Source organism: Stenella coeruleoalba (assembly GCF_951394435.1).
Source record: "Stenella coeruleoalba genome assembly, chromosome: 17".
Lineage (NCBI taxonomy): Eukaryota > Metazoa > Chordata > Mammalia > Artiodactyla > Delphinidae > Stenella > Stenella coeruleoalba.
The window spans coordinates 1,738,301-1,752,494 of NC_137163.1; the positions used below are offsets into that span (position 1 = coordinate 1,738,301).

Here is a 14,194-nt window from a genome sequence, read left to right on the forward strand (position 1 = left end):
AATTGTCATTAGCGTTTAAAAAGCCCTCCCCCAGGTTTGCATCTGTCCTGGTGACAGCACATCTCTAACAGGACTTGTTGGGAAGGTGCCGAGACTCAGTCTCGGCAGCAGAGACGGCCAGAAAGAACCCCGCTGCTTAGGTTTCTTGGGGCTTGTTTGTCCAGATCTGCATGGCCTGTCGGGCTGGGCTGTGGTGAGTGGGCCGGTGCTCTGGGAAGGGGACTGTGGGAACAGCCTCAGGAAGACACACGTGGCATTTCTCACCTTGGCAGGCTGCAGACTGGTTCCGTGTGGAAACTCCTTACCGTACCCCCCCTACTGCCCCCCACATTCCAGGGGGGCTTTTGGACTTGCATGGGTTTATGCGTTCACAGTGTTACTGGAGTGAGACTTGTGGTCCCAGGGAGCCCCTTTGAGGCCCTGTTCTGCCTTGAAGGACTTACCTGTTAGGTGGGGGGTAGGGGGTGTGGACGGATGGGGAAACGGAGGCCCAGAAGGTGGAATTAAAGTCCCGACAACAGGTTAATCACGTCCGATTCCTTCATAATCTTCTCTTTCTGCTTTCTGGTCCATGATGGGCATTTCCGGGGTGGCTGCTGGGCGCCGAGCAGCCTGGCGCGGAGGGTGTGGAGCTGATGGGTCCACTCAGTGTCTCTGTCCCTGCTCTCCTCCCCCTCCCCGAGTCACCTTATGGGACAAAATAAAATGCCAGCCTGGGGTGCCTTTTCCTGGCTTTAGACCCAAGTCTCCACTAACTGGCTGGGTGACCTTGGGCCTGCCTCTCGCCTCGGTCATTTCATCTGTGAAATGGGTGGGTCAGGGAGGAGCCTCCTTCTCGGGGCCCTGCCATTTCAGATGGCCCATGGAGGGCTGTCAGGGGCGACCGGCACCTTGGCTTGCTGGCCAGGGATCAGGTGGTGAGTGGGCAGGAGACTGAGGGCTGCCAGGGCCTCCCGCAGTGGTTCTGGGCCCTTCCCTGGCTCAGTGGCCCCTGGACCTGCTCAGTTAGGTTTCGAGCGAGGGCATCCTGCCCTGGGGGCGCCGTAAAGACCTCCACCCAACCTCCTCGGGCAGCCCGTCCTCTGGCAGCACAGAATGTCCTTTAAGACCCTTTGGGGGCTCCCCATTTGTGGGCACGATGAGATGGCCCCCACTGCTCTCTTCCCTGTTACCCCGCAGACAGCCTCCTCCCCACCCCTGGGCTCCTGTGATGCCCAGAATGCGCCTCACCTGCTGCTCCTGTGGCTCCTGCCGCCCGGAAGCCCCTTCCCAGATCCGGGTACTGCTGGCTGCCGCCCCTCCCCTGCTCTGCCCTCTGCCTGGAGCTCTAGAGGCGGCCCTGGCGATGGAGAGCTGTGTGCCTGGGGTTCCAGTAGCTGGCTCCCTGCCCGAAGGACGGCTGTGCTTGGCCTGCGGGCTCCCAGAGTGCAGGAGACCCCTCTGGATAGGGGGGCACCTCGTGGCCCCAGAGGGCAGAGTGGCTCATCACGAAGGGGAGCCGCGCCAGCCCAGGGCACACGTGTCCCTGGCACGTGATCCCGTGGAGCCAGGATGTCGGTACCCGCTTCCCCACAGGCACGCCACACGGCTGGGACCCAGGTGGTCTGAGCCCTGGCCGCACCCAGGTGGGGCGCATCAGGAGGGCCGTGCCAGGCCGAGGGGAGCTCCGAGCATACAGGAGCCTGGTCTGCGGGGCGGGTCCCTCTGACGAGAGGGCACCTGCGGCACCATGCACCCCCTGCCAGCCCTTGGCTCCCCTCTCGGGCTCCTTCCCCCCCGCCCTGCTTTGGAGGCGGCTGGTCTCTGGCTTCCCAGCTGAGGGCACCTCCCTGACACTGGTTCCAGGTGGGTCAGGCCTCAGGGGCCCCAAACCTCCCAGGACCCCGAGGGTCGGGGAGGGGTGCTGCTGGGGCAGAGGTGGCGGCTCGCAGCCTCCTGGCCAGTGGCCCTGTTTGGAGCAGAGAGGAGAGGGAACGTCCATCTCGTTATGGAGTGTGAGCTGTACGTGGGTTCGGGCAGCGGCGTGAGGCTGGGAGTGGGCAGGCAGCGGCGGGATCGGTGGGCGTCAGGAGGTGTCTGGGCTCCCGGTGAAGTAGTGTCCAGGAGCTGCTGCCCCTCCCCACTGTCGGCCAGCGGCAGCTCTGTCCCCAGGCCTGTCCTCTGCCCCTCGACGGCCTGTATCTCCACCTGCAGCTGTGCCAGAGCCCTGCGTCCTCCAGGGCCTCGGCCCTCCCGCCTCTGGAGTCTGGCCTGCAGGGCTGGGTGCCCACTGCCCATTCTCAGTGGCCGTGAACCCTCCACCCTGTGCCTTCTGTAACTGAGCATGTGGGGTCCCGAAAGAAGGGCTGGGGTCCCTTCAGACACACAGCAAGGCTGTGGCCAGCCTGGGGAGAGCCGGCTCTCCCAGCGGGCCCCCCCTCGCATCCCTTCCAGCCTCAGGTCCCCTCTCTGAGCCTGTTTCTTAGTCCTGTGGGGCGGTCAGAAATGGGGGACTCTCAGATAATGGGCTGCGGGGTGCTTGGCGGACTGGAATGTGGGGCATCCCTGGGTGCCACTGTGGTGACCCCTGGGGCTGCAGGCTGAGCTGGGGGCTGGGAGACAGGGCGAGGCCTCTCCCGAGGGGCAGGAGGGGTGCCTGCAGGTCCCCACCACACTCCCTCAAGTGCCCAGCCCTCCGCCGGGGCCCCTTTCCCGGGAGCCCATCCTCCCAGAGGGCGGAGGCAAGGCCTCCAGAGCTTCCTCTTCTGGAGACAAGGCCGCCCTCAGAGCCCCAGTCTCCCTCTGGCCAGTGGCTTGCCTGCCGTCCCTATAGCTGCGGCCGGTGGTCTTCATGGACCCTCAGGGCCCTCCCTGCTGCCCAAGTGCTAACGGGTGACCCCTGCTTTGTCCCTGCACGGCTGCCCCTCGCCTCTGCCAGGGGTGCCTCCACACCCCCGTGCTCCTGCTGCCCCCTGGCCAGCTCTGGGCCCACGTCCTCCCAGGTTCTCGGTGGGGCGGCCCTCTCCAGCCTGGGGGCAGTTTGGTCCCACCTCCCAGACCTGGGCTCCTCGTTGCCCCCGAAGTGGGCTGCCCTGTCCCTCCTCCCTGAGTGCGGCCGAGGTCGCAGTGCCAGGACCGGGCCAGTGCGTCCCTCCAGCCCCACCCCCGTCCCGAGCCTGGACCCTTGTTCCTCCAGACACTCCAGCAACTTGTTTCCTTTTATTTTCAGGTTTTGACTTAGATGTTGCCTGTCTAAAATTTCAGTTGTCCTCTGCATTGTCTAACATACCACTTAATTACTTACCTCGTTATTATTTCTCTTCTTCCAGGAGAACGTAAGCCCCATGGAGGCAGGGATTTTCGTCTGTTTTAGTCCTGGCGCCCCAGAGGGTGCACGACACTGTCTGGGCACTCAGTGACTCTCTCTGGAACAATCAAGGGGATGGGGGATGGAGGGGTGGGTAGATAGATGGATGGTAGGGGCATGGGTGGGGGATGGGTGGGTAGATGGACAGGGTTGAGTGGATGGCAGGTGAATGGGTGAAAAGTTGTACGTGTTGGGACTCCGCAGAAGATTTGTGTTCTAATAAAAGGGCTCTGCTGCCTTTATTTACACGCAGCTTCTCGTCAGCCCACACAAAAGCCCTGTGAACGTGAGCAGCGCGGCGCTCCAGCTTGGCCAGAGATGAGGTGGAGCCTTGGCGGAGTCGCCACCTGGCCGGGCCACAGGCCGCACGGCTTGCGTGTGGCAGAGCCGGGACCGGAGCCCAGCCGCCTGACTCGAGAGCGGGGCTATCCCGACCGTGATGCTCTGACACCTTCCCCAGATGAGGAGGTTGCAGCAGGGCACTGAGATCGCCCCACGAGGGGTTGGCGGAGCCCAGGAGCCAGCCCACGAGGCCCAGCTCCGCCTGCCCATGGCCGGTCTCTGAACTCTGGTTGAGGTGGGCTCCTCCTGTCTGGAGGGCAGGGCGGTGCCTGGTCTCCCCAGGGGGTCGGGAGGAGTTCGAATGAGACGGGCACGTGCCCCCAGCCACTGCCAGCATGGAACGGGCTTGCCAGGCATGGGTCTGGCCGACTCACCTGTTGCCTCCCAGCCAGCTCTGCCCGCGGCCTGTGTGCCATGTCTTCACCGGCTCCTTGTGCCAAGCCCAGCTCACCTGATCTCACCTGTGAGGCCTGGCGCTACCTGTTCCCCTCCTGAGCTGCTGTGTCACCTGACCCAGGTGCAGAGCTCTGTGCTCACCAGCTGCTCTGTTGCCATGGCTACCTGGCAGGCCGAGGAGGGAGCAGGCTGGGGTAGAGAGGGGCCAGGAAGGGCCTCCAGGCTGAGCAGAGCGTGTGGGGCCTCAGCCACCCTGCCCGTAGCTGGCATTGTGCGGCCAGAGGGTGGGGGGTTGTTGATCTGGCCAATATCTAGCTATAAACATGGGAATAAATCGATAAATAAAGTTTGGCTATTCCGTGAACTGGGACCGCGTCTCTGTAGGTGGATGGTTGCCAAGATCCTAATTACGAGAAGAGATTGCGTGATAGAGAAAAGTGCAGCGGCATTTTCTTTCCTTTTGCTCTTAAAGGTGGAGGACACACACACACACACACACACACACACACACACACACACACACACACACACACACACACACACACACACGAGGTTTTATTATGTCCTATGCAAGGTTGTTATTCCTCAGCGCCAGTAAAAAGAGAGAAGATTCCGTGAGAGCTTTTAATGAGTTCTAGTTTTAGAAGCCATCAGGAAAATAATTGCCTGCTTTAAACATTTACTAAGTTAAGGTGCTTTATAGTCTCTCCCGCTCTCTGGTGCCCACGCCTGGGCACACGGCTCCCAGTGCCGCCCTCGTGCGTCGTGGCTGGGGCTGCCCCGGGGGCTCCATCCTAGGGCAGCCCTGGGGGGCTTCTGGGCTCCCAGCATGGCCCCTGTGACCAGCCAGGCCTTGAGGTCACACCCCGGGGACTGAGTCCTGGACTTCTGCCTGGAGCTCGGCTCCTACCCCAGCTCCTGGTGGGGCCCAGATCTCTGGCACAGCCCCCTCATTTGCCCTTGGCATCCTCCATCGGGAGCCCAGGCCTGCTCAGGTGCCCAGCACGGTGACCGGAGGGACAGCCATCCGTGCCGGTCGCCTGTGCCCAGATACTGCCGCTCTGTGTGCTGCCCCCTCCCCTGGGCCCGCCCTCTCCTGGCCCGTCATCAGGTCTACCCCCAGCCAGCACGTCCCAGCAGCCGTGAGTGATCCTGGACGAGGAGGAGGCGCTAGCCCACAGACTCCCCCACCGGCCAGAGGCCTGGGGCTGGGGTGGGGCCGCAGACCCCGGGCAGCCAGGGTCACCTGCTCCACGTTACTAGGGACGTGCGCGTGGGGCTCCCCGCCCCAGACCTTGCAGGGGGGCTGGAGGCTGTGTGCCCACAGGCTCATCTGGCTGGGAGATGGGATCCTGGGGTCCCCATGCTCTGAGCAGCCCCTCGGAGCCAGTCTGGTCCGTTCTCTGAGGTCACATAGGAGGCTTCTGCCTGGGAGTCCAGGAGGGGTCTGTGGCCCCAGGCTCGCCTGCCACCCTTTTCCCGTGGTCCGTCTGGTTCTGCGTGGTGGGGGGGGGGGGCGCACCCTGCTGAGCCCCTCACGGTGGCCCGAGGTCGGGGGTCAGCCTGGTGCTGGGGCAGTGTCCCCTGCTCCCATCCTCGCTCCCTTGGCCACCAAGCTGGTGGAGACCCGCTGGAGCGGGTGGCCCTGGACACCCTCGCTCCTCTTATCCCCCCCACGCGGCTTCCTTCTTTTTTGAGTGGGTAAGATCTTTATTCAGAAGGATTGTTCCAGGGAGTGGGGGGCTCTTGAGCGAGGAGGACGCTGTGCTGTACGACGTGCAAACACCTGGGAGTCGGGACTGGCTTCTCGTCTGCAAGGGAGTGCGCCGAGCCGGAGGGGCTGGGCTGGGGCATCCGCGGAGGGCGCAGGCCATGGAAAGGAGCTGGGCTGACGCTTGGCCAGCACGCCTCCTGCCCCAGCGGGTCGCGGGATGAGTGGTTAGGTTCATCTTGTGTGAGGCAGAGAGGGAATTAGGGGTCCGGGCCCAGCCTCGTCCTGGGCGAGTCAGGTCTGCGTCACGTGGGGAAGGGTCTCTGCAGAAAGCCGTCCCTGGAGCACGGAGCGTCGCCAGGAGCCCAGCCTGAGCGTCTCTTCCAAGCGAGGGGTTTATTCATCGCCGAACAGCTCGGAGGGTCATGGGTCTGAGGGCGAAGCAGGGCCCCAGGACAGTCTGCAGAAGACGTGGGGCTGGAGGCGCTCCTCAACGCCAGCCAAGCGGTGGCGACGGTCAGCGGCCGGAGTCTCAGGCGTCTTAAAAAGAGGGAGGCTGGGAATGAAGGAGGGTGTCCGTGTCAAAGGTTACATCGACTCCCCAGACCCCAGCGAGTGGAGACCTCCCAGGAGGCAGCCGTGATGATGAGTTTCTGGAGGATGAGATGCGGGTGCCCTTGGAGCGCAGTCCGGGCGGGTCGCCTGCGTGAGGCTCAGCCTCCTCGGTGCTGCTGGCCTGTGTGCCCGGCGCTCTGGGTGCGTCTCAGCTCACGCCAGCGGACCGGGTCATTGCCGCTCCGGGCCGGCGTCCTTGGCCACAGCCCCGACCGTGTTCGGAGGGCTGCTCGCTACAGAAAGGTCGCGTGGGGAGGAGACAAGGCCCTGGTGGAGACGGCCGTGTGCAGAGCTGGTCGGCAGCCCCTGCACCTGCGTGTTTGCAGCGTTTGGGGGCTTGCGTTGGCTGCTGCATCTCTGTGGGGGCCTCTCCTGAAGCCCAGAACGTGAGCCGGACCGGGGACCCCGTGTTCCACCCGGGCTGTCCTGGGTTCTCGGGGTCAGTGCTGCTGCAGCAGCCGTGTGTCCCGCCGAGGCCAGGCCGCGGCGACGCACGGCTGCTCGTGCTCCAGGGGCGGTGGGCTCGCTCCCAGGCCCCTGCTCAGCCACCCCCTCCCTGTCCTCTCCCTTGCGAGGCTCCATCCCTGTGCCCACGGGAAGGGGTCCAGCGCGTGCACGTTAAGTCTGCCGGTGCCAGTGGCTGTGGCACCAGACGTCCCTGGGAGCACCCGCCACCCCTGGGTGCTGATCAGGTGTCCCGACTGCCGGGGCTGCCCCGCTCCCGGCGGTGACCCAGGGAAGGGGGGCCGGGCAGGCGTGAACGCGGGTGCCGGTATTCCCCAGCTGCGTGTCCCGGGGCAAGTCCCTTAACCTCTGGTGACGATTTCCCCGTCTGTGAAGTGGGGGTACCAGCGGTGCCCTCACACAGCATGGGAGGCTGTGTGCCCTAGAAAAGCTCCTCTGAGCCCCCGAGTCCAAGTGCACCCACGGTCAGGCTCAGGGCCCCCAGGCCAGCCTTGTGCGAGAGAGACTTCTGTCCGCGGCCCACCGGGCAAGCTCAGGGGCCGAGGTCAAGGTTGGTGGTCTGGTGGCCTTGGGACGGGAACCTGGAAGTGTGAAGAGGTGTGTCTGTCTGCCTGAGGCCTGGCTGAGCCCGCCGCTGTCGCGTGTGACCTTGAGGTCTGGACCTTAGGGTGGCGCCTAAGCTTGGCCTCCCCCCCAGTGGCCTCAGCCAGGGAGGGCCGTGGGGATGCGGATCCCGGAAATGGGCCCAGGCCAAGGCCACTCGAGGCCCCACGCTCACCACCACCTTCCCGGCCGTGGGCCCCGTCCCAGCAGAGCCGCCGCCTCCGCCGTGTGTGAGCCCCGTGGTGGAATTGCAGTTGATAGTACGTGTTGGTTTAAGATCAGGCTAATTGCTTCATCTCCCAGAGCACTCCTAAAAAGGGGATGAGTCTCCTGGTGATATTTTGCAGTGGGGGGAAATGAGCCTCGTGGAAGTCAGTCCAGGCTCCGCGTGAGCTGCAGGGGGGCGGGGCGGGGGCGGGGCGGGGGCGGGGCGGGCTGTGAACGCTCCCCGCCGTCTCACGGGCGCGAAGGAACCTTCCCTCTGGCTCTACCCTGGCCAGGCGCTGGGCACTGAGGGAGGAGGAGGTTTGGATTTGCCCAGTGGTAGGTGGGGGAACCTGGCTCCGAGGTGAGTGGCTTTGCGCAGGGTCACCTGGCTGGCCGGTGGAGGAGCCGTCTCCTGCAGGGAGAGGGCTTCAAGTCAGCAGGCATCGGTGCCCATCCCAGCCCTCCCCCTTTCTGTGAGGCCCGGGAGGGCACACACCTTTCCGGGCCCCGCAACCTCCATTGTCAGGTGGGTGCTGTGACCTCCCTTCACAGGTGCTGCCAGGTGTGAAGGTGCCGTGTGTGAGGTGCCCCTGGCACCACCCCAGGCAGGTGGTCTGTGGCCACGCCCCTCACCAGCATCACTGGTACTGCTGCTGGGCAAAGTGGAGTTAGGATAGAGGTGGGCGGCACGGAAGATGCAAGAGGCCAGCGTGACATGCAGGGCGGGAGGTACCCCAGAGTTTCCTGGGCTCAGTTCTGCTTCTTACCCCATTCACTAGCTTCACAAAGTTACTCATTCTTTAGACAGCAGTGGGGCTGCCGTCCATCCACCCACCCACCACCGTCCATCCATCGTCCATCCATCCATCCACCCACCACCCACCCACGTGTGCTGGCCCACGCTAGGTGCCGAGTGTACAGAGAAGGAAAAGTGGACCCTCTGTCAAGGAGCCCCCCCAGGAGGGAATGAGGAGTGAGGTGCCTGCAGGACTGACAGGCCTGTGGGAGGTGCAGACTGTGCCCTCTGCTCTCAGCCTCCTTCCCCCTTTATTCAGGCCTGCAGGACAGTGCTGGGGCCACAGCCCTGCACTAGACTAGACTGCAGCCTTCCAGGGTCCTCTGTACACGGCAAGGGAGCGCGCAGCCCTGGGATCCTCAGCATGGGATTTGGCCTCGGGGTCAGGAGACAGTGTTTCAGATCCCAGCAATGTCTCTGACTTGCGGGGTGACCCTGGGCTTGTTCTGGTCCTTGCCTCTCACTTAGCACTCTTGGTGGCCGTGCCCTTGACCTAATGGCTGCCATCTTGTTTCCACAGAGTGACCTGTTGGATGTGAACCAGATCATCAAGGACTTGGCCTCCATGGTGTCAGAGCAAGGAGAGGCCATCGGTGGGTACCCATGCCATCCACCCAGCCACCTGCCCGTTCCCCCAGGCGCGGGCAGACGGCAAGGCCCGGGCAGGTTTGGAGGTCTGGGCGTCTGCCGCATTCCCTCCCCACCTCCTCAGGTCGCCCCCAGCCCCTCGGGAAGGTCGGGCCTGAGGAGTTTCACGCAAGAGGCTGGCCCACCCGTTCTGCTCTTGGAAGAGCCCTGGCCTGCCTGCCCCCGCCCCGCCCCCCGCCCCGGGCCTTCCTCCCCAGCCAGGGACTCCCCAGGGGGAGGACAAGCTGTCCTGGGCGGGGGATGGGCTGCAGTGGGTCCCCCCACGGAGACTGCTGGGGGTGTGCAGCCGGGAGCCGCTTCCCAGGAAACGTACGTGGTGGGTTACAGGGCTGTGAGGGGGGAGCTGACGTCCCTGCTGTTTCCCAGTCTCCCCAACGTGAGGGCCTCGGCCCCACCCAGCCTGGCCTGCCACCTGCTGTGGCCTTAAGGCTTTCCTGCTGCTGCCCTGAGTGCCCGGCTGCCCTGGGCAGCGGGGAGGTCGGGGAGGGGGTACTCACAGCCCCTGGCCTGGAAGAGCAAGGCGGCTCGGGGCACCCCGAGCCACTCGGCCAGCAGTCAGCACCCAGCCACGGCCCAGGGCTGCCCCCCACCCTCACCCTTTCCCCTGCCGAGTCGTTGCCTCACTGGGGTCCCCTGGCTCTGAGTAGCCTCCCGCCTCTCAGGCCTGGGCGCCGGCGAGGTGCTGAGGCCCATGCATGCCCTGCTCCCCAGCGGGCGGCCCGGCTGCCTTCCTCGGGGTGTGCTGCACCCCCAGGAACAGAGCGACTGGAGAGAGTCGGGCTGCGCCGCCTCAGGCCCCTCGCTCAGCTGCAGAGCCTGGGTTCCCGCAGGACCCTGCTCTGGCGGGGCCGCCCGTCTCCCCAGGGCCCCGTCTGTCTCCACGTCCTCCCTCACCTCGCTCTGGCTGCCGTCTCGTCTGGGTGTGCAGGAGGCTTTTACGCTCCAGATGGACACCCAGGTGTCACCCGGATGGTCACTGAGCCCCATCACTGATCGGGAGGGGCTGTGTCCCGGGCGGGGAGGTGGCGAGGACTCACCTGCTGTGACCCTGGTTGGGGCCCGGCAGAGGGGATGGGCACCTGGGCCCAGACGGGCCCCCGCTGCGTGCTGCGTGCTGTTATGGGTGTCCCTGCGATGACGGTTGTCGTCTGGGGCCACCGTCCCCTCTACGGGGTGCAGTGGAGACCCGGGGCCACGAGCCGGGGTCGGGGGCTCTGCTCTCCACGGCCCGTCCCATCTGCTGCCAGGCGCCTGTTGGCCTCCGCCCGCCCTGAGCCTCTGGTGCCTTTCCAGGGTCCAGCAGCGGCAAGGCCGTGTGCCGGCGCAGCTCCAGCCCCGAGCCGGCCGTGGTGGCCCTGCTGCCCGGGCCGGGCTGTGCGCCCCTGCGGCCGGGCTCCCACTCACGCACCAAGACGCGGAAGCCCAACTTCAGCCCGCAGGAGACCGAGGTGCTGGTGCAGAGGGTGACGCGCCACTACCCGCTGCTGTTCGGGGCTCTGCGGGGCCCACCCGCCCGGAAGCACCGCGTGTGGAGCCGCATCCTGCAGGCGGTGAACGCGCTGGGCTACTGCCGCCGCGACCTGGGCGACGTCAAGCACAAGTGGCGGGACCTGCGAGGGGTGGTGCGCAGGAAGCTGGCCGAGCGCCCCCGGGCCCCCGGCCCCGTCCTCACGCCCGTCGAGCGCATGGTGGCTGAGACCTTCACGGCCCCCGGCCCCGCCGGCGAGGGCCAGCCCGCCGAGGCCCTGCCGAGTAAGTGGACCCTCAACAGCCTGCACGGAGCTTCGAGCAAGAACCACGGGGAGAGCTGAGGCCCCTGTGCGTCTGCTGGGGAGACCGAGGCTCCAGGCCAGTCCTGGGCGTGAAGGAGCTGAGGCTCAGAGCCAGGTCCATCTGGGGTCGCCCCACATGACAGGGCCTCCGCGGGGCCTCCGAGACCTCGGAAAGTGAATCGCTCGGGTGCTCGTGGGAGGCCGGCACCGTTTCCTCCATCACTGGCCCGGCTCAGCTCACCTCCCTGCCCCTGCCGTGCCCTGTCTTGGTTGGGCGTGGTGCAGGCAGGGCAGGTGAGCTCACCTCCTGACGCCCTCTTGGGCTCTCGGAGTGGGGTCCCTTCTCCCTGGGTCACTCAGCCCCCAGAAACAGGCCAGGGCAGTGTCTGGGGCTCGCAGCCTCCCAGGGCCCACCGCCGGGGCCAGCTTTGCAGAAGTTTCTGAGCCTGGGTGGAGGGCGGGCCGGGCCCTCCGGGGCGCCTCAGCATCTCCTCCCCGCACCCGTTTTCCCTCCTCCTCCTCGAGGCGCCTCTCAGTGTCCGTCAGGGGTGCCCTTCGCCGGGCTGCCTTCTGTCTGCGCGTAATGGCTCCACCCACAGCTCCAAGCTGAGCCCCACCGGACCCTTGCCTCACCCCTTCCTGGGGAGCTGCTGGAAGGACTTTGGAGACGATGGCAGAAGCAGGACCAGCTCCCTCCTGAGGGCTGCAGAGTGGGGCGGCAGGATTCAGCCTCGTGGGGACGAGCAGGGGGCCACAGACGCCCCCAGCAGAGGCCCCAGCAGACCTTCTAGTGGGGGTCTGCACCAAGCAGGGCTGGGCGGATCAGAGATGCACGCAGACCCAGGACACGGCCGTGCCCTGGGCTGGGACCGTGGGGAGGGGAGGGCCTAGTTCGGGAGGCCACCTGCTCCCCCACAGGCAGAGCCAGACCTGGTTTTGGGGTGCTGCAGGGTGGGCACACTCTAAGGGCCGAGGGGGGCTGGCAGCAGGTGGCACGGGTGTGGCCCTGGGTGTTGAGACCCGTCCCGCGAGTTCCCAGCCCCGGATCAAGGCAGAAGCTTGGTGGCTGTGTTTCTCCTGGTGGCCCCCGGGTGCGGCGCTCGGCACGCTCCTCGGTCACGAGGCCCAGCCTGGCGCAGACGCCCCTGCCTGCTCTGGTGGGCCGGCGGCCCCTCTCCCGGGCCCCGTGGCTCCCGGCTCTCCTCCGTCGGGACGGTACGCTGGCAGCGAGCTCCTCTTGGCATCGGCTGGCACAGTGCTGACTCAGAGAGGTTTGCTGAATGAGTGAGAGAGAGGGGTAGGGGCAGGACACCCACTCTCCGCTCCGGTGGGCTGAGACCAAGCAGGGGAGTGGCTGCCACGCCTGGTTTGGGGGTGGCTCGAGGCCCAGCCCCACTGGCTCCTGCCTCTGGGTCAGTTCTGGCCTGGGGCTTGGGCAGGGTCCGGCTGCAGGGCTGCGGACGGCTGGCTGGCAGAGTGCAGGCCACCCGCCCCCGGCGTGCCTGTGGCTCTGTCCATGTTTGGGGGAGTGGTGCTGAGGGGCTTCTCTTTGGTCCCGGGGGGGCCTGACCCAGAGTCTGGGTGCCCCGGAGACCCCCAGAGCAGAGGCCTCCAGGGCAGCCCCCGCCGAGCACCTGCCGCGGGGACTGGGGGGGAGCCCGGGGGCCTGTGGCCCTGCCTGTGCCCCTCCTGATGGGGCTCCCCATGGAGCGGCCGGACTCAGGCTTCAGGGAGGGCACCACAGGCAGGGAAGACGCCCCCTGCTCAGCCCGGGGCCCAGGGGACTTGGTGCCTGGGCGGCACCTGCGTTTATGGGAACGGTCCCTGCCTGGGCCTGGGTGGCGCCCGGGAGCGCAGCTCTCCAGGGAGACGTGGGCGTTTAGCCGTTTCCCGCCTCTGGAGTACTCACCAAAATGCATGAATTTGGAGGCTTGTCCTGTTTTCCTACAAGAATGTACTTGATGCACCTCTGCGCCTGGTCCCTGCTGAGGGCCGTGCCCATGGCCGTGCCCACTCCCTGATCGTCTGGGCGGTCCTTCCCTTTGGGAGGAGAGAAAACAGCATAGAGAATCGCCCTGGTCCTCAGCTGGGTGCAAACCCGGTTCCTGCTGGGGTCAAGCACCGCGGTCCTGACTCACCCCTGCCCTGCGTGCCCTCCAGCTGGGCTGTGCAGCCACAGCGGGGCAGGGATGGATCTGGCCCCTGTTTTCTGTGATGCTGCCTTTTTACCAAGGGCGTCGCGGAGGGGAGTCTCCTGGCGTGCAAGGGCGGCCCCGGGCCTCGTCAGGGCGGCTCAGGTGTGCTGTGGGGCTGGCACCTCTGGGGGGCTGCGTGGACGCGCCCAGCCGGCCCCTGCCTGAAGTCCTGGTCCGCACTCAGCCCCTCAGTGTTGTCAGGACCGGCCGCTTAGTGCACTTGCTGACGTCCAGGGCCGAGTGCGGAGGAGGGTGTTCCCAGGCCGTCTCGCCGTCTTCACGGTGACTGTGAGCGTGCAGTCATTGCAGAGCCGGGCCTCACTCTTTCCCGAGTGGGCTGCCGTGGCTCCAGGGGACAGGCACTCCTGGGCTCTCTGTCCGGACAGCTCAGGCCGGCCAGCACCCACGCCAGGGGGCCGACGGTGCCCCCTCGCTGCAGCCTCTGTTCTCTGGAGGCTGGACTCCCCGCTTGTGCCTGGAGTGATCACCGGGGGGCAGATGCCGTCCACGCCCCGTCTGCACGGCCCTGGGCGACCTCAGGGTCTCCACTCTATAATTGCTTCTGTTGTCTTGATTTGCAGATAGTATTGAAGCCGGCCTTGAGGCTGCGTCCTCGCACGCAGAGGCGGCCAGCGAGCTCCTGGCCGGAGCCAGCCGGCACCAAGTAAGTCAGTGTGAGGGGACAGCCCGCCGCCCCTCCGGCCCCTGCCCGCGTCCGGGAGGGGCAGGCCCGCAGGGTCTTCTCTGCGCCCAGGCGGGCTGCTATGGGGGAGGGGAGAGGAAGGGGTTGCGGGCCGCATGCCCAGGGTGGGGAGGTCCCCGCCTCCCCCTAGTCTGCACCACCCCCTCCCCCAACCGCGCCGCCGAGAGCGCGGCCGGGGCTTCTGCCCACCGCTCAGCAGTGAAGTGAGAGGGCAGGGGTGAGGGGCGGCCAGGAGCAGTGCCCACCAGCTGGGTCTCGCTGCAGTGGGTGCCGACGTTGCTGTGTCTCCCTGTTCCCAGGGTGTGCGGCACCCCAGCTGCCCCTGCAGGAAGCTCTGCGGCTTCTCCCTTATTCTCAGAAGGGCAGGATGGGTCTGTCGGTGTCTGCTGCCTTCC

General features: G+C 66.2%; 1 protein-coding gene across 9 annotated transcripts in view; it reads left to right on the forward strand.

Moving 5' to 3' along the window:
* Window positions 1–14,194, forward strand: part of TSNARE1 (t-SNARE domain containing 1) — a 77,151-nt gene that overhangs the window by 60,785 nt on the left and 2,172 nt on the right. For 6 of the 9 annotated variants that reach the window (XR_013824513.1, XM_079901488.1, XM_079901491.1 and 3 more), the window contains 3 exons: window positions 9,002–9,074; window positions 10,423–10,881; window positions 13,678–13,760. Coding sequence is in view for 8 of the 9 variants with exons in the window: in XM_079901488.1 (XP_079757614.1) it covers window positions 9,002–9,074; window positions 10,423–10,881; window positions 13,678–13,760 (615 nt within the window). In the remaining variant the exon portion in view is untranslated. Of the gene's footprint in view, window positions 1–9,001; window positions 9,075–10,422; window positions 10,882–13,677; window positions 14,093–14,194 lie in introns of those variants that run through there. The other 3 variants (XM_079901493.1, XM_079901495.1, XM_079901492.1) reach the window with 2 other exon arrangements.